General features: G+C 41.8%; 7 protein-coding genes and 1 long non-coding RNA gene across 11 annotated transcripts; 2 read left to right on the forward strand and 6 right to left on the reverse strand.

The window, feature by feature from the left end:
* Positions 1–29: 29 nt before the first annotated feature.
* Tgs1 (Trimethylguanosine synthase 1) lies at positions 30–8,787 on the reverse strand. 3 transcript variants are annotated; one of them, XM_069061345.1, is made up of 9 exons: positions 8,653–8,787; positions 2,768–2,906; positions 1,900–2,707; positions 1,477–1,849; positions 1,184–1,424; positions 871–1,129; positions 662–793; positions 316–614; positions 30–266 (listed from the first exon to the last, which is right to left on the reverse strand). In XM_069061345.1, exons 1-9 carry the CDS (start codon positions 8,748–8,750, stop codon positions 156–158), a joined length of 2,460 nt encoding a protein of 819 aa, XP_068917446.1. In that variant the 5' UTR covers positions 8,751–8,787; the 3' UTR covers positions 30–155. The 3 variants fall into 3 exon arrangements, with proteins under 3 accessions (XP_068917446.1, XP_068917455.1, XP_068917437.1); XM_069061354.1 differs by having other exon boundaries at positions 1,477–1,837; positions 1,900–2,710; XM_069061336.1 differs by having other exon boundaries at positions 1,900–2,710.
* LOC138140462 (uncharacterized) lies at positions 4,514–5,391 on the reverse strand. The gene is made up of 2 exons (XR_011162502.1): positions 5,020–5,391; positions 4,514–4,969 (listed from the first exon to the last, which is right to left on the reverse strand). It is a non-coding gene; the product is annotated as an uncharacterized lncRNA (long non-coding RNA).
* On the reverse strand, positions 6,705–8,645 carry gwl (serine/threonine-protein kinase greatwall). The gene has a single exon (XM_069061399.1). It carries the CDS (start codon positions 8,504–8,506, stop codon positions 6,911–6,913), a length of 1,596 nt encoding a protein of 531 aa, XP_068917500.1. The 5' UTR covers positions 8,507–8,645; the 3' UTR covers positions 6,705–6,910.
* Positions 8,653–10,490, reverse strand: LOC138140427 (chromobox protein homolog 1-like). The gene is made up of 4 exons (XM_069061484.1): positions 10,190–10,490; positions 9,807–10,046; positions 9,475–9,749; positions 8,653–9,420 (listed from the first exon to the last, which is right to left on the reverse strand). The coding sequence occupies exons 1-4, from the start codon at positions 10,385–10,387 to the stop codon at positions 9,396–9,398; spliced, it is 738 nt and encodes a 245-aa protein (XP_068917585.1). The 5' UTR covers positions 10,388–10,490; the 3' UTR covers positions 8,653–9,395.
* A 60-nt stretch (positions 10,491–10,550) lies between these two features.
* On the reverse strand, positions 10,551–11,715 carry ND-24 (NADH dehydrogenase ubiquinone). The gene is made up of 5 exons (XM_069061497.1): positions 11,520–11,715; positions 11,316–11,444; positions 10,870–11,265; positions 10,746–10,822; positions 10,551–10,693 (listed from the first exon to the last, which is right to left on the reverse strand). Exons 1-5 carry the CDS (start codon positions 11,553–11,555, stop codon positions 10,600–10,602), a joined length of 732 nt encoding a protein of 243 aa, XP_068917598.1. The 5' UTR covers positions 11,556–11,715; the 3' UTR covers positions 10,551–10,599.
* An 85-nt stretch (positions 11,716–11,800) lies between these two features.
* On the forward strand, positions 11,801–14,301 carry Ced-12 (engulfment and cell motility Ced-12). Its single transcript, XM_069061366.1, has one exon. The coding sequence runs from the start codon at positions 11,942–11,944 to the stop codon at positions 14,066–14,068; it is 2,127 nt and encodes a 708-aa protein (XP_068917467.1). The 5' UTR covers positions 11,801–11,941; the 3' UTR covers positions 14,069–14,301.
* Positions 14,302–14,400: 99 nt separating this feature from the next.
* Positions 14,401–15,407, forward strand: LOC138140420 (U6 snRNA phosphodiesterase 1). The gene is made up of 4 exons (XM_069061471.1): positions 14,401–14,540; positions 14,590–14,717; positions 14,767–14,950; positions 15,003–15,407. The coding sequence occupies exons 1-4, from the start codon at positions 14,401–14,403 to the stop codon at positions 15,352–15,354; spliced, it is 804 nt and encodes a 267-aa protein (XP_068917572.1). The 3' UTR covers positions 15,355–15,407.
* Positions 15,331–17,761, reverse strand: csul (protein arginine N-methyltransferase 5). Of its 2 annotated transcripts, XM_069061378.1 has the most exons (5): positions 17,610–17,761; positions 17,181–17,443; positions 16,509–17,130; positions 15,614–16,454; positions 15,331–15,559 (listed from the first exon to the last, which is right to left on the reverse strand). In XM_069061378.1, the coding sequence occupies exons 2-5, from the start codon at positions 17,434–17,436 to the stop codon at positions 15,404–15,406; spliced, it is 1,875 nt and encodes a 624-aa protein (XP_068917479.1). In that variant the 5' UTR covers positions 17,437–17,443; positions 17,610–17,761; the 3' UTR covers positions 15,331–15,403. The 2 variants fall into 2 exon arrangements, with proteins under 2 accessions (XP_068917479.1, XP_068917489.1); XM_069061388.1 differs by lacking the exon at positions 17,610–17,761 and having other exon boundaries at positions 17,181–17,602.
* Positions 17,762–20,189: the final 2,428 nt, after the last annotated feature.

A 20,189-nucleotide genomic window follows, 5' to 3' on the forward strand; every position in this document is an offset into this window, starting at 1 on the left:
AAACTGGGAGGGCGCCACATTCAAACGAATCTCCTGGAATTGTCTTTTAATTAAATAAACGATTGAAACATACAAAAACAATATTACATAAAATTAGGATTCGTTTAAAAAAAACAAAATATCAATAAAATTCAACCTAATCTAGATTTCCGCACTTAAATTTTCTTAATGAGATCACTGTAATAGGCAGTAATTGAAACTAGATTCTTCTTCATGAAATTCTGTTCGATTTCCACTCCCCCTCCTGGCTTCGTTTCGTCGATTAACTGCGAACAAACGTACGATTATTTGGAACAACAAATCCGCCACACTCACTAAAAAGGCGTTGCTATTTTTTGGTAAGAACACGGCTATATTGCTGGTGATCGCCCTCCCGACTTCGAGAAGCGTCGAAATCGGAACGGGCAGTAACATCGACTCTAAATCGTAAACAACTTCTTTCAGATAAGAGGGTCCACCCCACGGGGGACTGAAGAACACCACGTCGGCCTTGAGCCCCGGAGCCAACTGGAAAAAATCACCCACGATGAACTCTATCCGATCCGCGACTCCGTAAATTTCGGCATTGTTTCGTGCCAGTGCGATTTTTTTCGGATCGATGTCTATTGCTATAACTGCGGAAAAAAATTAATCCAGCCTGGCGTAAAAACAACGAACGCACCTCGTTTGCACGTGAAAGCGAACTGAATCGAATTGCCCCCGGCGCCGCAAAAACCATCCACGATGACGTCGCACTTGCACCGCTGCGCTATGTGCTTGGCGATCTGCTCCGGCGTGACGGAGTACCAACTCTCTGCAAAAAAAAGAACGTTGACAACATCGAAAATTCTCTTCTCGGAGGTGACATGTCTGCAAAAATGTATCTGTTACCTTCATCCAGCTTGATCCCTTCGTCGAACCTGCTGAAGAGGTTGAACCTCCTGTGCCAGTACTTCCTCAGATGCACGTTCTCTTTGATCTCCGGGGGCATCACGATTTTCTTCTTGCGTTTCTTTCTTTTCGGTATGGCGTTGTCGTCGGTTTGTTCTTCGAATTTCGGCGGCGTCGTCACCAATTCGTTGCTGATTTCTTCGTCGGCCGAGCTCTGCTTGTCGTCGGAGCTGTCCGGCAGCACGCTTTGGAACTTCACCTGAAAATCAAATCGATCAAGCACCACCCGAGACTGTTTCGAGCTTCGCTTTACTTCTTCCGCCGGGGTCGCGTCGTCGATGACGTTACCGTCGTCGTCGAAATGCACGTGTTGGGGCCTCTGGACGTAGTCCGATCGCAACTTGAGGTGGCGATTCTGCAATCGGATGTGCTTCATCTTGTAATGTACGTATCCCGCTACTGGACTTTCCCCGTCGGAGAATTCGATTCCCATCAAGTTGAAAGCTGCTTTGATTCTTTTGCGGCAGGATTCGAAATCGCCCGCCATGTTTACGCTGAAACGCCATTTCTTCAGTCTTATTTTCCCACCGATCTGGCGGTACACACCTGTCTGTACTGTCGCCTTCCTCCACTCGGCTCCTCTTCGCTCTTTTGCCGAACGATATCGGCAACCCCATCGACACCATCTTCGTCGTCTCCTCGTCCCCGGCGCTGTCACATTCGCTCTCTACCTCGCGGGGTTCTTCCATCCTGCTGTTTTCCTCGCTGGAAAGCTTCAAATTGCTCAACAAATGACCTAAAGATTTAGCTACGCTACTGTTAACTTGAATAGGGCACTTGACGTCGTCTTTTTCGACTTTTCCTTGAAACACCTTGTGGATGTTTTTCTTGTTTTGCTTGCTCACGTGCGAGGGACTGTTTAGGTACGCATTGGCTGTGGTGGAGACGCTGCTGTCGACCTTTTCGCCTACAGCAACGTCTAAAATTTAATAAACAGCTCTTTTAAGAGGTGGATGAGTGTCTACGTACCGGATATATTGTGCTCTTTCCAGGACGCGACGAACAGTTCGTACTGCCTCAAGAACTCGTGTTCGTAATGTCTCTTCCAAAGAACGTTCCACTGATGTTGATAATCTTCCTCGTTCTCTTCGGAACTGGTGGAACTCAACGAACTTTGCACGGAACTGACCGACGAGAAGCTGTCGGAACTGTGCGAACTCTGGCTCAAATCTAGGGAAGAAATTGTCATGCGTGTGACGTTGGTCATCGAATCTACCGTTCTCAATGAGCTAACGTGAGAGCCGCATCTCGAGCTCAAGAGCTGCTCCACTTCCGTTTCGCAATCGATGCTGACGGGAGAGAGCGGGTTCCACCCTTCGGAAACCTCCGCGTTCAGTTTATCGTCGCTTCCGGACAAATTCCTGACCAAAACCCTGTTCTTCACGTCGTGCTCGCCCTTCCTGTCGTTCTCTTTGTTCTCGCTCGCTCGACTCTCAATCTCCAGAGCGAGAAGCTCTCGCTTTTCCGGAGGGAATCTCTCCTTATCGGTGCTCACTTGATCCTCCGCAAATTGAAGATAGTCCGGGTTGATGTAAGCGCTGTACTTGCCGATCCACGATTCCCAGATCAACTTTTCGCCGTTGATCGACCAGTACTTCTGCCAGTCGATGTCGATGTCGTGCTTGATGCACTCGGTCAGGTCGGCGCCGCTGTCGCTCGATTGCAGACCACGGTGGGTGCGAGGTTCGTGCGAATCACGAAGGCTGTCGTGCTCGTCGGTGGACAAGTTGTCGGTGTGAGAAGCGCTGCAGTAGCAACTGACCGTCTCCGGTTCGAACTGCTGCAAAATAAACGAACGAGACAGCTGCAGAAAACGAGAGGTGAACCGACAACTCACGTCTTGCTTGACTCTGTTCTTCTGGATGTGGGGCAAGGAACTGCACTCGCTCGAAGCTTCGTCGTCTATCAAGAGTTCTTCTTCGGAAGCGCTGAATTCGGCAGAGAACACGGTGCGTTTGAGACTGTCATCTTTGTTTCTGAAAAGAAATGCCTTTTTTGGTTATAACTGACTATTTTGTGATAAATTTTGTTTTTCATGGAATAAACAGCAGCAACGGACCCACTTTACCTACAGTTCACAGAAAATCCCACTAGCTGATTCTGGTTTTCTCATAATCCACAATGTAACTCATTAAATCCCCACTTTCTGCTTTTATCTCATTTTACCTGAAAATAAATCCAAACACCTACTTTCTTTCTGTGATATTCATTCATTTTTATTTTGAATTTCTTACGATTGTTTATGTGATTTTTTCAAGTGATATTTTGTGAGATTTGGGAGAAATCAATGAATTTCTAGAAAAAGTAGTTTGTTATTCAACACACTGAAGGAGTCTTCCATAAAAAAGCAGTCGAAAATTCCGTAATTGAAAGGTTTGTGTCAAAATCCAATCCAATCCAGTTTTCGTTTGACTTATCTGAAGCGTTTGTGCGTGCTGGAATTCCGCTATGGAAATTACAAAATCGGTCCTTGTGATGATTTTTTGAAAGCAAATTTACCGAATGAATCAACGCTTAGAAAAAATTCTCTCGACAAACCTTACCAACCACAATGCAAGTGTAAAAACGTAAATTACGATGTTTCAAATTTGCTCTTGGAACATTAGTACATAGATGTAGAGAGATCATTTTCTCAACTAAAAGATTTATTGTCCGATTGGAGACAATCTTTAACTTAACGATAGAGAATTTAAGAAAACATCTTATTATTAGCTGTTAATAATGTTTCTTCACTATACAGTGCGCCCAGGAATGTGGTAGCAACTTTTACACAAAGTGTCACAAGATGGCACTTTCGAAAAGCCAAATTTAAGGTACTATATCTTTAGAAGGTAGCGCCATTCCGCTCCACAATTTTTTGACTGGAAATTAAAAGAGATGGCATTATCGATAAATCCTGTGAGTGTGACAAAGATAGAATCTGTCTGACTGGATACAAACATCCTTTAAAATTGTGTATACTTCTATCTTTGTCACACTTACGGGATTTACCAATAATGTCCTCTCTTTTAATTTCCAGGCAAAAAATTGTGGAGCGGAATGGCGCTACCTTCTAAAGATATAGTACCTTAGCCAAATTTGTTCAATCTTGCAACATTTAATTTTTTAATTTTTTCAAAAGAATATGTTGAGAAGGTTTTCCGAACAATTTTTACCCCCGATTTGTGCACTAAAATTTGTCGAGATGTTGCTCGCAGGGTTCAGTTATGCATTGAGTATAATGGTGGTCAATTTGAACATTTTCAATAAAATTTAAATTTGAATGTTTTACGTTTGACAATTCTTGACATTTATTTATCTCAATTTAAATAGCGGCGTTGCCATGCATAAAAAAGGTCTCTGTAAAAAAGTGTGATCCACAGACAATTAAACATAGTAAGACTGTCTAGATCTATTCAAATTTCAGCGACGCGCGATACTAGCGACGCGCTAACGTAGGGCCGAACTAGATGTATAGTAAGTTGCATATTCCTCAATTATTGCAATCGAATGTATAATTAGTTGCATACGGACATATTTTTTGTTTTTATTTACCTATTTTCATATTATGGTTTTATTTATTAAAAAAAAAACAAAGACAAACAATTACCCAAACATTTTATTTCATTATTTTTAGAGTTTTCTTATAAAGGTTTGAATTTTGAAATTGTTTTTCGCTTATAACGATCCATGTAATAGATTATCTTTTCTCTGAGATTGAGTTCACAAATTTTGGTACGTTGAAAAACCTATAACACTTTGCCTGAGGATTTTGATGAATGTGCACGTTCTGGGATAACTTCAGGATCAGGAATCAGAACTTCTGTAATTTACATAGTCATTAAAATCTTCGAATTGTCTAAAAAAACTGTTATTTTGTGACACTGTGAATTTGGAACGAAAAACTGATGGGAATGGCACGGGACACCTATAAAATCTAGTTTTTTGAGAACTTGTAGAATAATTTTCTGAAAAGTGGTCTTGCCAAGTGAGTGAATTTTGTAATTTTGAAGAAAGTATTCCAGAAGTATCTAAAACCTTTATCCACCTTTTTTCAATTCTGAAAATAACATTTTTTGTAATAACTTTTTTTTCGAAAGTATTACTTACCGAATACGAACTTTTTGGTCAAAAACAATTCAAACAAGTTAGTCAGGCTTCGACATCGCAGGTAGAAGAGGCTCGGAACAAGTACGAAAGTCGTTTTGGATTATTTTATCATTTTTATCATAACGAAATTGATTAGCCAATTTTTGACAATGATTAATAAAGATTTTTGAAACGAACAAATTTGATTTTTTGAATAAATCAAATTTCCCGCTGTCAACGTAAATAGTCGATTCATCATCGACTAAATACGGTCATTTAGTTCGGCCCTACACTAGGGTTGCGCTAGCATCGTCCACGTCTCCTAGGTTTTATATGGACTTTAACAGTCTTAATTCGTTATTGGTCTGTGGTGTGATCTTGCGGGACCAATTGAAAAACTTGCTACCACATTTCTGGGCGCTCTGTATTGTTCAGTTTATATGATAACTGATAAGTAAATGACATCACTCAAACAATAATGCTTATTAAATTTTTTAAATGCCTATTTTCGAATTTTTAATGCCTATTTTAATGAGATTTAGTGTCTAAACATCCGGGCTTTACCTATAAGCCAGACATCATACATATTTTTTATACTTTGCACCTTTTGATCCATTTTTAAGTGAAAATTAAAAATTTTCAATTTGGGGAATTTTTGTTGTGGTTGGCAACAAATGTCATATTGTTTGGAAGATTCAAATTTCAATTATTATTAACAGCGAAGGCAATTTTGTATGAACTGCGCCAGAAATGCGATATTAGGATTAGTCCAAGTGCCCAAGACACGTTTAATGTAACGATTAATGTTTACAACAATTGAATATTCCACAGAAATAACTTAAATTAAAATTCGTTTTGTGTAGGCGTTTATTTTGACATTTCATTTTCGTCATGGCAAGATCAGGAATGTTAACCTTGAAAGTGTTATTTTTCGGCTTCCGTCTAGAAAATACTGATTTTCCATTCGTCTTCTAGATCGTCATGAAAATGGCACTTCCTTGCCTTGACAAGAAAATCGAAACAGGAATTTTTAATGAAAGATTTTAGGTTGGCTGCACTAAATGTCAATGTCATGAATTTTTGTACAATTTTTAAGTGTGAAATATGTTGGGCAAATTTGTACCCTTTATCGCAAGCTGTACATTGTCTATAGCAGTAGAGGCTGCGGGGGTTATCAAGCGACAGGTTAGCAATAACAGAGGACGACGACGGTTTTGAATATTTGAGGAATTGATGGACTTTTATGGTGTCAGTCGCTTCTTGGATCCTTTATCCGGTAATATTTAAACAAAAATTATATTTTTGCATATCGTAATGAAAGTGGCACTTTTTTACACGAAAAATCGTAGTGAAAGTGGTACTTTTTTGCACAATTTTTTTCCATTTCCTTGGAGATGATCGTCAAAGCATACCAATTTTTTTTTTGTAATTTTTTATACATAAATCCTTTTGAACCAAATTTCTCAACTTGTGTGTACAACACGTTATGAAAGTCTCTTTTTTTCACTTATTTGCTTATCTGCAAACTCGTGAAAAAAGTATGACTTTCATAACTAGTTGTATAAATAACTATTTGCTTTAAGTAAGTTGTCGGCCGAAAAACTTTTGTGTATTACACGGCTAGAAAATGTTTTGCAAGTGCTCGCATTTGTGGCGCCTCGGCTAAAGCCTCTGCCCCAGAAACCGTGCTTGCACTTGCAAAATGGCATTTTCTACTAACCTTGTGATAAATCGCATTAGTGTGTTTCAGAACGCCAATTTCTATTACAGCACCCAAAACGGGTTTCGTAATGGCTTTCATACCGACGCAACGTAGAAAAAATATACTTCTTCAAAAATAAAACTTTATTCTTAAATACATATAAACATTATTATGTTAACAAATTATCTGTATGGATCAGACTTAGAAACTCTACAACTCGAAATTGGATATGTTAAAATTGAGCAATTCGTTTCTGGCTTGAAAGTATCCAGTGTCGGTGAGATCGTAGGGATCCGGGACGAAAGGTGGCGTCGCCTCTAACAAATTTTCCCAGTCCGTGTTTTGGAAGACGTCCAGTTTCATGACTTCCGGAGCCTTGGGTCTCTTCTCCGGATCCGGCGTCAACAAACTCTCGATAGCGTCGACTGTCTGTTTGGAGAGAGCTTCATCGTCGGTCGGCCATTCGATGTTGTGCTCCAGAATATTCTTGAAGACTTGTTGGGGGGTTTCATCATTGAAAGGGGGAATCCCCGTGACGAACTCGTAGAAACAGACGCCCAAAGCCCACCAGTCCACCGCGCAATTGTGCCCCTTCCTGAGCAACAACTCCGGCGCGAGATAATCCGGAGTGCCGAGAATTCTCTGATCGGAACTCCACTGTCCCCTCCTCACCGATTTGGGAGTCCTGTACGGGGTCCTGGGAGTTTTCGGAGTTATCGGACTCACAATATTGTTCTCTTCCGTCTTGTTGTCCAAACTCTTTGGCAGTTCGAATCTCGTGGTTTTCAATTTGGCCTTGTTGGGTTTCTGATTGGAAACCGGCGTGGAGAACGTGACCCCTTTCGGGGGACTCGTCGACTCGACCCTCAGTATCTCCATCTCGCCGGTCAGACCGGTTTTTATGTAGGATTTTCGCGCGACTTCCGGCGTCGGAGAGCGCTGCTTCCGCTTTCTGTCGCCCCCTCGCAACTTGTAACACCCTCGCCTGCTCACGGGGGACGTCGCGCAATTCGAATCCTCGTCCTGGGTGCTGGCGCAAGTGTGATACGAACTGGTTTCGGTCACCTGCAACGACGCTCCCTCCGCCGACAAATAGGTGACTCCCGAGAGGGCGGAGCAGCTGGCGTCGAAGCGCTTCTCCAGGTTGGCCCCCGAGTCGTCGTGCTTGCTGCTACCGTCCGCACAGGTGTACCGCGAATTCCCGGAACCGAAGCTGAGATGCGAGGTCAGACTGAGGAGCTGTCCCGGAGTTCGCGGCAACAAGTTGGGGGTGGCGTTTTCGAAGTCGGAGATTTCCAAGTCGCGATGGATCAGGACGCAGGAGAGGCCGAAATCTGTCAGTTTTACGTGGCCGTCTTTCGAGAGGAGCATGTTGTCGGGTTTTATGTCGCGATGGATTATGCTGTGGCTGTGCAAATATTGCAGAGCTAGACACACTTCGGCCACGTAAAATGTTGCCATGCTTTCGTCGAAGAAACCGTACACGCTTAGAAGAGATTTTAAGTCGCCCCCGACCATGTAGTCCATGACGAGGTAAACAGAGGAGGCCGTTTGGAGAGTGTAATACAATTGCACACAGAAGGGGCTCTTGGTGAGAGCCAACGCGTTCCGCTCGTTCACCACTTGCGACACCATATTTTTATTCACCATCTCAGTCTTTTTCATCACTTTTATGGCGTACATCACATCCATATTAGTCTTTTTGCACCCCAAGAACACCTTACCGAAAGCTCCGCGACTTATCGGCTTGATGATGCAGAAATCGTGAATGACAGGAGCTTTCGCCCCGTTTTCACTACTTGTCATTATCACCGAGACTGCGGTTACGGCGACATCGTTAATGTACCAATGTTGTGATAAATTTGATTCGAAAAAACCGTTTTCGTGTGGGACATTTAAATATGAATGGCGACCAAAAGTTCAAATTGACAGATGACAGAATAATAACCTACCTTAGAAAAACCCTGCTGCACAAACAGTAGACTTCTTTCGATTTATCGCGATTCTTCAAGTAGATTTCGGCCAATGCGTACCACGGCAACTCGCACATATTAAGGGACTTAGATTTGCATCGTTCGGGGGAGGAATTCGACGAAATTTACATGATTTACACGATTTGCACCCACCACGACCAGGATCGCCAACATGGCTGAACTTTGACATCTGCATTTAAACTTGCAAAGTGGTAAACTGCAAACACCGAAACTCAATAAAATCACAAAAATGGAAAACTACATTTAAATGAATAATTGTATTGTATCGTGTAACCACTGTAAACTGCAATATTGACCTTTACTGTAAAATAGTCATGTTTTCGTGCACCGATGATATTTTTGATACGTTGGTACTCTTTGTTGACTTCGTGACGTCACACAATGCGGGAGGTTTGAAAGTCTCGTTCTTCCGTGAAATAAAAATGGTGAGTTTGTAAAAATTTATTTTACACAAACACGAAGTACATAAATATAATCTAAAAAATTAACACAATTTATCCTTCTTACTAAACATATTATGTAAATTTATATTGAACGCAAGAAAATGGTTGCACATTCGTAAATGTATAAATAAGACGTTTCTCTGCATTAGTCAGTGTTAATATAAAAAAAAACAAAATATCAGCAGTGTATAATTATGAAATCAAAAGGTATGTTTTAAATAAACACATTCATATTTTTATTCTTAATATTGTACTACTTTATTCTGCATCATGGTAATGTACCCTACAATAAAAAATAAATAAAAATCTGTTTTGAGTTAATCTTTTTTTGGTCTACCTTTGCTTCCCTAGATTTCGTTTGCTCAAGCGGCGGCCAAGATGCCCATCTGAGAGCAAAGTCAATCTATCAGTGTGCGTTCTTTTGATGCGCAATTCTCTCTGATCAGATTCTTTAGCTTTCTCCACCTTGCTCATGAATTTCTTGATTAAATCTTTGCAATCCATGTTTTCTTCAGGTTCCCAGCTGTTCTGAGAATTTGGGAAACCTTTCCATGACACTAAAAATTCACGCTGACCGTTTCTTTTGAAGTAAACGTCCAAGATGCGTTCAACCTGTTCGAAGTTGGCTAATAAGAAAAAAAAAAAAAGAGTCAAAACTGAATACTTCACCTCAAAATTTTCATTTTCATCCCATCCCTGGTCATCTGAATTCGACGATTCCTTTGATCTCTTTTTGGCTAATTTCGCTTTTCCTTTTTTCTTCTGTTTTGCCTTGAATTCGGCGATCAATTCGGAACAATTGAGAGTAGATTCCGGCTCCCAAGTGTCCGATTCCGGTTCGTAACCTTTCCATCTTATCAAAAAATGACGCACCCCTTTTATGAACTTCTCGTCCAACACTTGCTCCACCTGACAACGGGTCGACCACAAATGAATCAACAAGCAAACATGGTTGGTAAGCCTTTGATGTTACCAAAACAACATGGTGGCCAGTTCTTGCAGAAATTCACAAGAGAAAAAGGCGCCAACATTTTTTTTTTCACACCACTTACCTCGTATTGCGGTTCTTCCGCCTCCTCTTCGACTTTTTTCGCTGCACTTTTACGCTTATTAGATTTTCGGCGTTTATCTTCCGGTTCCCCGGAATCTTCATCGTCGCGTTCGGAAGCATCTCCATTTTGATCTTGTCGGTCCCCAAGACCGTTTGCAGAATTTTCATTGCTTTTGCTTTTTCTTCCTTTGCGTTTCATATCTCACGACACACTTTTTAACGCTAATAAGTAGAACTGTTTATGTTTTATAAGGACGCCACGGATAAATTGTCAGCGACAGTGTGACCATTCGTAGTGATTTTATTGACACAACAAAAACCCCCAAACGTGACCTTGACAACTGGCAAATTGATTAACGTCATACTAACAATCTATTTTATTTCAAAATCAAGTATTAACACATTTATAATTTACAAATCGGATCTGATTCCGAATCCTGGGCCTGGGGGCTCACCTACCAGACTGGTGGGTTCGCCAATTGGCTCAGCAGCAAAGCGCCCACTCCTAAACAATAAAAAAAAATTCATTGACCCTTACATCAATCCAGAATCTTTACCTTGGGCCAGGTTTTGGCTTCTTGTTATTCTTAAGATCATTCAGAATTTCTTCTGTGTCTTTAACAGTTAAGTCCTCCTAAAATTCCACAATTAAAAAAATGTAAAAGTACTTACACAACTTACATAATAATCATCATTGACCTGTATCATGGGTGCATTAACACAAGCCCCCAGACACTCAACTTCTGAGAGAGTAAACATACCATCCTCAGATGTTTCCCCAACTTCCAGATTTAATTTACATCTGAGGGTGTCTAAAATCTCATCAGACCCACGCAACCAACATGGTGTGGTGGTGCAAATTTGAACATGGTATTTTCCAGTTGGTTTTCTCATAAACATGGTGTAAAAAGTTGCCACTTCATACACTCTCATCCTTGGTAAATTTAATATTTCTGCAACTTTATGCATGGCTGAGATTGGGAGCCAGCCATACTGTCTTTGCGCCAAGTCCAACAAAGGAATCATGGCGGCTCTTTTATGCCCCTCAGGGTAAATCGCGAGTATAGCTTCGACTCTCTGCAAATGGAGTTTTAAGAGAGGATTCATGACAATGCATATGGTACTACCTTTTGATTTTCTGGCGTGAAATCAAAGGGGATATCGGGGTTGTCTTCTGGAGTGTCTCTGTGATTGAAGACAGCTTCATGTTGGAAACTGGACGAGGTCTGCAAGCTGCGAATCCCCAAAGACCGTCGCTGAAAAATGAGGTTATGTTATGTAACAATGTTAGTTGAAAAGAAAAAAGGATTGTAGAGGGTGATAATAATTACCAAACAATTTCCAACGGTTTTTATTGTTGTCAACATGTTACGAGGTCTCTTATTTTTGAGAAAATAAGAATTCTTTCGGTAAGTTGACAACTGATGGTGAGTGACACACTGCTGCCAATAGTACAAAACGTAAATTAGAAGGATGGGATTCAAATAAATGCAAATTTTTTAGAATTGCAGAAAAACATATTTGTTTTTTTTTTAACATTTATTTCTTAAGTAATGTTACGATTTTAGCGTAAATTTGTGTACTTTATACGATGACTCAGAACGAGTGGGGTTACTGGACTGGGCGGGTCCAGCCGTATCATCGGCATCCTGTCAAAGTTGTCAGAATGTTGTTTACGTGATCTGTGGGGTGGAATCTCAACTTTCCTCAAAGTTCTCTTCTTATAATGGTGTGAGGGTGAAAATCTCTCAAAATGCCGACGATCAAGGATTCGTACATCGTAAAAATCGCGGTCGAAATGACCGATCAGGTGCCCCAACTGATCGAATTCAACCAGAAGCAGCCCCTCGCAGGCATAATCCAAGAACTGTGCAACGGTTGGAATTTAACCGACCCCGAACAGTACGCTCTCCAGTTCAACGACAGCAACAATCGAAACTACATCACGGAGAAAAACCGCAACGAAATCAAGAACGGTTCCGTTCTCCGTCTCCAATACTCGCCCTCCAAGACAGCTCAAGACATACTCCAAAAGTTGCACACCGGCTCGCCCGAGGAAAAGGCCCACGCGATGCACCGTTTATCGAATCTAAGCGCAGACATGACTTTTGCACTGGACTTCATCAACAAGCAAGGTCTAACACTCATCATAAAACAGATCGAGTCTGGTAAGTTGAAAGGGGCGGTTTTGGCGCACACCCTGCTCTCGTTCGTCGAACTGATGGAGCACGGGATCGTATCTTGGGATATCCTGAACGGGGACTTTATCACTCGAGTGGCGAGTTTCGTGAACTCGCCGCACGAAGCCGAAGTGACCCAAGCCGCGCTTTCTATTTTGGAAAACGTCGTCTTGAACAGCACCGAAGGGTACGGTCAGGTCGAGCGCGAGGTCCCCATAGGGTCGTTGGTGGGGCACCTGCAAGCAGCGCCGGTAGTTCAACAAAACGCCGTCGCGCTGATCAACGCGTTATTGCTGAGAGCCGATTTGACCAAGAGGCGCTCGCTCGCGTCGACTCTCACGACCAAACAGGTGCGGAGTATGATCCAGAATCATATTTTACAAACTGGAGCCGCCGAAGGGGCGGAAATGGCGCACCAGCTGTACGTTTTGCAGACTCTGATGTTGGGGTTGTTGGAGCAGAGAATGGTGACGAAGATGGACCCGCAAGATCAAGACGGACATGACAAGATCAAAGAGCTGAGACGGATCGCTTTCGACAGCGAGGGCGCCGGGGGCAGCAGAGGCCCCGCGGGCTTTACACGCGACTACAAGAAACTGGGCTTCAAGAATGATATCAATCCGGCGCTGGACTTCACCGAGACGCCCCCCGGACTCTTGGCTCTGGATTGTATGGTGTACTTTGCCAGAAACCATCCAGACAACTACACCAAACTGGTGTTGGAAAACAGTTGCAGAGCCGACGAGCACGAGTGCCCCTTCGGACGGGCGAGCGTCGAGTTGGTCAGAATTTTGTGCGAGCTGCTCAAGATCGGGGAAGCCCCGTCGGAACAAGGCGCCTCCTTTCAACCTCTCTTTTTCACCCATGACAACCCCTTCGAGGAGTGCTTCTGCATCTGCATAGTCCTCCTCAACAAGACGTGGAAAGAAATGAGAGCCACGTCGGAGGACTTCGGGAAGGTGGCGAGCGTCGTTAGGGAACAGATCGTGAGGGCGCTGGATGTGTCGCCGTCTTCTTTGGAACAGTTGAAGGCGAAACTTCAAACTTTGACGTACAGCGACATAACTCAGCTGTGGCAGCTGGAGAGGACGTCACGGGAAGAATGGGAGTCCCACGCCAGACCCATCGTCGAATTGAGAGAACAAATAACCCCGGACATTTTGAATCTGATCAAGCAGCAGCGTCTCGGCTTCTTGGTGGACGGGACGCGGTTCACTAAATATTCAGCGCGTGGCCAAAGAATCAAGGACAAGTTTTGGTACATCCGGTTGAGCCCCAATCACAAAGTCCTCCACTACGGGGACTGCGACGAGAAGAGTGCCCCCTCTACCGAGGAGTTGCCGTCGAAACTGGCAGTCGCAGATATACGAGCGTTGCTGGTCGGCAGAGACTGTCCCCACATGAGGGGGCGCAAAGCTTCCCATCAGTTAGCATTCTCTTTAGCTCTGGAAAGCGTCGATTTGCCATCGCTCGATTGTGTGGCCCCAGATGAAGTAGCTTTCGCTTATTGGACCGACGGGATTAATGCCCTTTTGGGACAAAGGATGGTCAGCAAAGAGACCGACAGAGATTTGGACACGCTGCTTTCTATGGAGATCAAGTTGAGGTTGTTGGATGCTGAGGGAGTGACGATTCCTCAAGATCCACCACCGATTCCACCCGACCCGCCACACTACCACTTCTGTTACGATCTGAAATAGTTCAAATTTCAAACGGAGTCATCGTCCGTCCCTTTGTGATCTTTTTATCTTTATAAAAAATCTCGAATTGCAGATCTGAAACTGATGGCTCTTACAAGACTAGTAACTGTACCAAAAAAAATAATGATATTTAGAGAATAAGTAAGCATGCATGAGCTATTAGGTTTATATGAATCTCGATGTAAAGTAATTATATCCAATTTAAAATAAAGACTTTTTATATAACGACCAAATTATGTTTTTATTTGAGGGCATTTTGGAAGTGGTTAAAGTTACGACAGGGGAGAGTGCTCTACGATTGTGAGGTTAGAAAAGCACCGATTTTCACGAAAATGTCCAATAAAGGTGCTCTAGCACTGTTAGCACAGTACGGCGGTGATAGTTCAGATGACGAGGTTCCAGGGAGTAGAGTTTCCACGAAAAGAATGCACAAAGATGACGAAGACGACCCTCGCAGCAAACGTCTCGAGAGGTCTTCATATTATGAATAAATTTTAGCCGTTTTGATCGAATTTTTTTAGACTTCCACCACCTAATTTCACTATAAGTAATCCGGAAGAAGTAATTGACGATCCGTCTTCGCACGAGGGGCGAATTAGGAGTTTTCCCCATGAAAGAGGCAACTGGGCCACCTATGTGTACATACCTTGTTAAGTATCTAAATTTATAATATCCAAGTGATAATTGTGAATTTGTAGATGAATGTAATGAAGGTCTTGAGAAACTGTTGTCGATGATTAACTCTTCCGCGACGTCTCAGAATCTCCATTTAAAATGTTTCGATGATTTTCATATAAGTCTCACCAAAACTGTGATATTAAAGCACCATTGGATTGATTCTTTTATCGACACGTTAAAAGAGAATATATCGTATTTTAACAGGTACAAGTTTAAAAATATTACTATGTACAAAGTGCTGCATTTTTTATTTTAGGTTCATGGTAATGTTTGACTGTTTAGAGATTTACTGTAATGAAGAAAAAACGCGGACCTTTATTGGTTTGCAGATAAAAACCGGTTATGACTCTCTGTTGAAATTAGTTCAGTGTCTTGATAATTGTTTAGGGGAATTCAAGTTGCCAAAGTTCTATGAAAATCCGTCATTTCATGTCAGCATTGCCTGGTGCGTTGGTGACCACCAAGAACAGCTTAAGTCACTACTCTCTGACTTAAATCGCGAACTGGAAGTACTGATGGGCGAGTATTCCCAAGAAAACTGGTACATTTACGTGGAACAAATAATGTGTAGGACTGGTAACAAATTGTTTGAATTTCATCTGAGATGAACTTTTTTGTATTTTTTTTTTTATATAAAAATATAATAGCCGAAAAAATTCAATGTTTTTTGATGAAATAAGAGCGGCCTCCGGGGTTCATGATGCAACCTTTAACCGGCGATTCCAGACACCACTCGTACCAAACTTTGTCGGCATTTTCCACTCTCCAAAACGAAATTTCGACAACAGCCCCGGCTTCCAGCTTCAGAGGCTCCTGAAAACATCTACCGTGAAAAAGCGGTTTTGTTTTTTATTTGCAAGAGATTACCATCAAGGGGAACACGATGGGAAACCAACTGACCATCTCGTGGGTGTGAGTTTCGGGAAGAATGCTCAACATCACATCTTTGTACAAAACTGTGTCAAAGAACCCGACAAAACCGGTCAGGATGCAGCTTTGGGAACAATTAAACCTCAACTTCTTGTATCTCTCGTTGTTGATGACCTCGTTCCAGTTGGGGTGTTCAAATTTGAAGAGCGGCTGCGCAGGAGCGATCTGGTAATAATTGACCAAGTGTATGACATAAGGAGTTTCGTAACAAGTTCGCAGCGTCTTGTCAGCCGGTCGATTGTTTCTGATTTCGTTATAAATCTTGATGCTCTGGAGCGGGGCCAAATATGAGGTGTACGCGCAAGGGATCGAGACTCCCGTTTGCTTGAGGAATCTCTGGGCCCCGTCGAGACATTCGGGAGAGAGTTCGTTATCACCGAACGATCCCAACAGTTCCGAAACTAGGATGTCCGCTTTTTCGGGGGGCTCGTAAACTCGCATGTCTTCGTTGATGAGAGTCACTTGACCGTTCCATTCGTTCTTTACTCTATCGATCAGCGTGTTGATGGCGTAGGGATTTTTTTCCACCGCGTAAACCTTGACTTTTCGGTGCAGAATGTAAGAGACGTTGAGGGCGGCCTGGACGAGCGGGCCTCGACCCGCCCCCACCACCATTATCACCGGGACTTGCACCTGTTGGGGGACATCTTCTAGAGCTTTCTGAATCGCATTTTGATATGTAGTGTATTTGATCTGATCTTTTTCGAAAACTTCATAAATGTTGGTTTCCAAGTGTTCCGTCAGGGGTTGCAAAGGGTTTTGCAGGAAATCTTCACAGCTAAATTCACATTTTACGGATTTATCGTATTTTTTAGTAGAAGACAAAACTCACCCTTGGATAAATTCGAGATTAGTGTCCCCCACGTAAAGCTTCTTTCCTAAGAAGTGGAGATATTTGGTGTAAACTGACAAGTCCCCCTCTGTATCAGATTTGATGATGTATTGTACATCGATGTTCAAAAAGCGCTGGATCAGGTCTTGGTGGGCTCTCGAAAGCACCGGTTTTCCATGATTATTCAAGATAAAGTACGAAGTCGGGATAACTAGAGCTTTTACCGGCTCCCCGATCCATCTGTCAATCTCGTTTTTTGTGGGAATGTTCGCAATTTCAGGCAGTTCCAACACTAAACCTACATGTTTGTCATAGTTGCAGTAGATGCGGAAATCATTCCACCACTCCCACGAGTCTTCCTTTTCTTCTTCTGTACAGATTGGACTAAACTGCGAGGGATGCACCATCGGCACCGTAATCCAAAAAATCGACGTGAACGCGTTCACGAGTTTCTCGTTAATTATGCGCCCCAACTGGGCATTATTCCGTTTAGTTAGCGCGATTTTAAGTACCGGTACCCCTAAATGCAACGCAAAACCCAACTCTTGCAAAAACAACGCTTTACTCTTCCTCTGAACGCGATCGATTTCGCTGTCCACGTTGACGGTTTGAGTCAGTTCGGCTGAAATTTGTCAGTTAGGACTGGCCACGTAAGTTTGCACGTTTTATTACCGACTATGTACCGCCCCCACTCGACGCTCTGTAAAATCCGATCCGTCCGTCCAATAGCGGGGGGCGGTTTCGATTTGAGGAGCTCCCGAGCGTAGTTTGGGTGAGTGATTTGAGTCACCACAAAATGATAACCAAACTCGTATGCTGACTGAATCGCCAGTCTAAGACTGTGGGGACAGTTGACTTGGAGCCCTGTCGACATTCGCTTGCGCTTTTCATTGTCTCCGTCCGGATAATATTGCGTTTCCACGCTCATTTTGGAGCTGAAAACATGTTGTGGATTGAGGTTATGTCACAAGATAAAATGGACTTTTGAGGGTGTCGTGGGCCACTGGGAGAGTTATTTTAGGGCAGGTGGACATGAAGGTAATTTATGGGAGTTTGAAAGCGTCATGCATTGACTGATTTGGTCTTGTACGAGTAAATTACCTTCGAAAAATTTAAAATCAAACGGAACTGTCATTAGTGTCAATCTGCAGGTTAGCCAATCGCTTTCCATTGAGATGTTGGTTTGATATTGTTGGTAATGAATTAAACACCACGTCTTGGGTACCAAATGGTTTTTACTGTGAAATTTATTTATTTATTTAATAGTTTTCATAAGCTAAATTTTTTCTGATCTACACACTTCTTTTTTAAGTTTTAAATTTAATTGTAAATAAAAATAAATAATGGATGTGTGAAAAATATTTTTGTCACTTCAATAACCTCGGCAAAGCATGTTTTTCGAAATTGTTTTTATTTGTTAATTATTAAAAACTTGAATTCGAGTAAATATTTGTCACCGCGACCGGCGGTACGCAAAACTTTCTTGAAAACGTTCGACTTTTTGTTCTGTCACGTGTCAAATGAAAGCATTTCATTGTCGTTTTTTTAGAATTATCCTTTTTGCATGATTTTCAATATTGACGGAGCGAAATACGAAAGAATAATAAAAGAAAAGTACAGAAATCACCTTAACTGCTGTCATATAAGACGGGCCAATGGAAGAGAGGGCGTGTCACGTGGTGGTCCGCGTGACCCGCCACGTGACCCGCGACATTTAATTAGGTCGCGAGCGAGTGTGGTCTGAAGAGGAGCGGTGAAAAACGAGCGTGCCCCTCTCATATACAAAAGCCTCAAAGATAAGCGTATATTTTCCATTAAACCATCATTTGTACGTATTCATGCAACACGGCATCAGATAAGTGTTGCCAACTGTACATATTAAATGCGGAAAAGGTGTACATAGGAATCGCATCCACTTACCATCGGCTCCGCCCCTCTTATGGGAGGGATGGATCGAGGTACCCGCCCTCTGTCGGCACCCCTGGGTAAGTCCACCGGCCATCATGCCATTGCTAGGGTGAGCGAGGGTGGAATCAGGGTGTATTGTAGCGTCACCCCAGCTTGTTATGTTCTGAAGTGTCCGATCGCCATATTGATAGGAATACTCACTTTTTATTGGTGGATTTATAATTAGTGCGAAAAATGCTATCAGCCCGAAATATGTATTCTATCGATTCGGTGTAAATTATTTTATTTTTTCGTATTATTTTTCCTGGGTGCGGATTTGTTTGTTTATCGCTTTGGCCAGATTTAATTATGTGGGTATATACGGCGTGCCTATGAATAATTGATAATGGAACGGCGGGCCCGGATTATTAACATACAAACAAACAAACTATTCATTTTTATGACGGACGGCCTCGTTAATGTTGTCCTAATTAAATTGCACACGACGGGAAAAATTACTTCCTGTAGATGGGCCCCTCCCAAAATATGGTACCTGCCCACTATACGGCTTATTAGGATGAAGGTGATGTCCGTATTTCCGGTAATTATGACCGCAAATCATATTAGCGGATTTCAGATTGAAATTCACAAGATTCCCAGCATTATTTCCATTTTCGAGGAGAAGGGGAAGGACTCTTCGCCGGCCGCACGGCTCGACGAATTTTTACTCGTTTTATTCCAACAATGATAATTAAAAAATGGACAGCCATTTTGAAAATAACTACATTTTGTTTCTTACGTGCTAGGTACAGTGGCCGGCAAAAAAAGTAAGCCATCATTTAAATGTCAGTGTCATTAAAGCGTTAATAATTAATTACACATTTGGATTTTTATGTGACAGAAAAGTGATGGCTAGTTTTTATTGCCGGCCATTGTACTGTTGTATTACAAAAATCGCATACACCTATTATTTGCATGCGTTATTTTGTTGTTCTGGCGTCTATTAATGTCATACTGTGACACTTAAGTTATTCAAAAATTTCTCAACAAGAAAAGTGGGAATTTAGTGGTCTATGCCACGTAGACTAAATGCGGTTAAAAATGCAAACCGCGCCACGATCAAATATTAATGTAATATTCAAATAAAATTATCTGAAAATTAAGACATAACCTGTCTTAGAATTTTTGTTAGAATGACAGAAAAAGTGCGTTTCGTAAAAATTGCTTACTTTATTTAAATGATGTACCTACACGGTTTTTTTGAATACCTACATACTTAACTAATAAACTATTTTTTATTATACCTGAATCATAATCTTGAAACTAAAAAGCGTGCAAAATCGGGGTTTTAAAGCACTAGTGCTTTAAAGTTGCCTAGGTAACAACAAATTCACCTACAAATTTTGAACAATGATATTACACGTACACATTTATAAACAATTTATAATATTTACCTAAATATAACAACAACAATTGTTAACCATTTCTGTATCAACGATTAATGACACAGATTACTTCGAAAATTTTAATTTAGTTTTTTTGTTATAATTTTTAGATTGTAGTGTAGGTATACGTAATAACAAAACAGCGTATAATACACGTGTATAAGGGTCTTTAAAGCACTAGCAACGTTAAAAGCACTCCGATATCGCGTTGTGTTCTTAAATTCGTCGCAGGTGCTTTGAAGTCTTCCTTATACACTTGTATCATTATATGAATATTATTTTAAAACCATTCTTATAAAAGCTCTTGTAAACATTTATTAATCATTGTTGTACGTTTAACAAAGGGAAA

The sequence above is a fragment of the Tenebrio molitor genome, chromosome 1 (genome assembly GCF_963966145.1).
Source record: "Tenebrio molitor chromosome 1, icTenMoli1.1, whole genome shotgun sequence".
NCBI classification, from domain to species: Eukaryota; Metazoa; Arthropoda; class Insecta; order Coleoptera; family Tenebrionidae; genus Tenebrio; species Tenebrio molitor.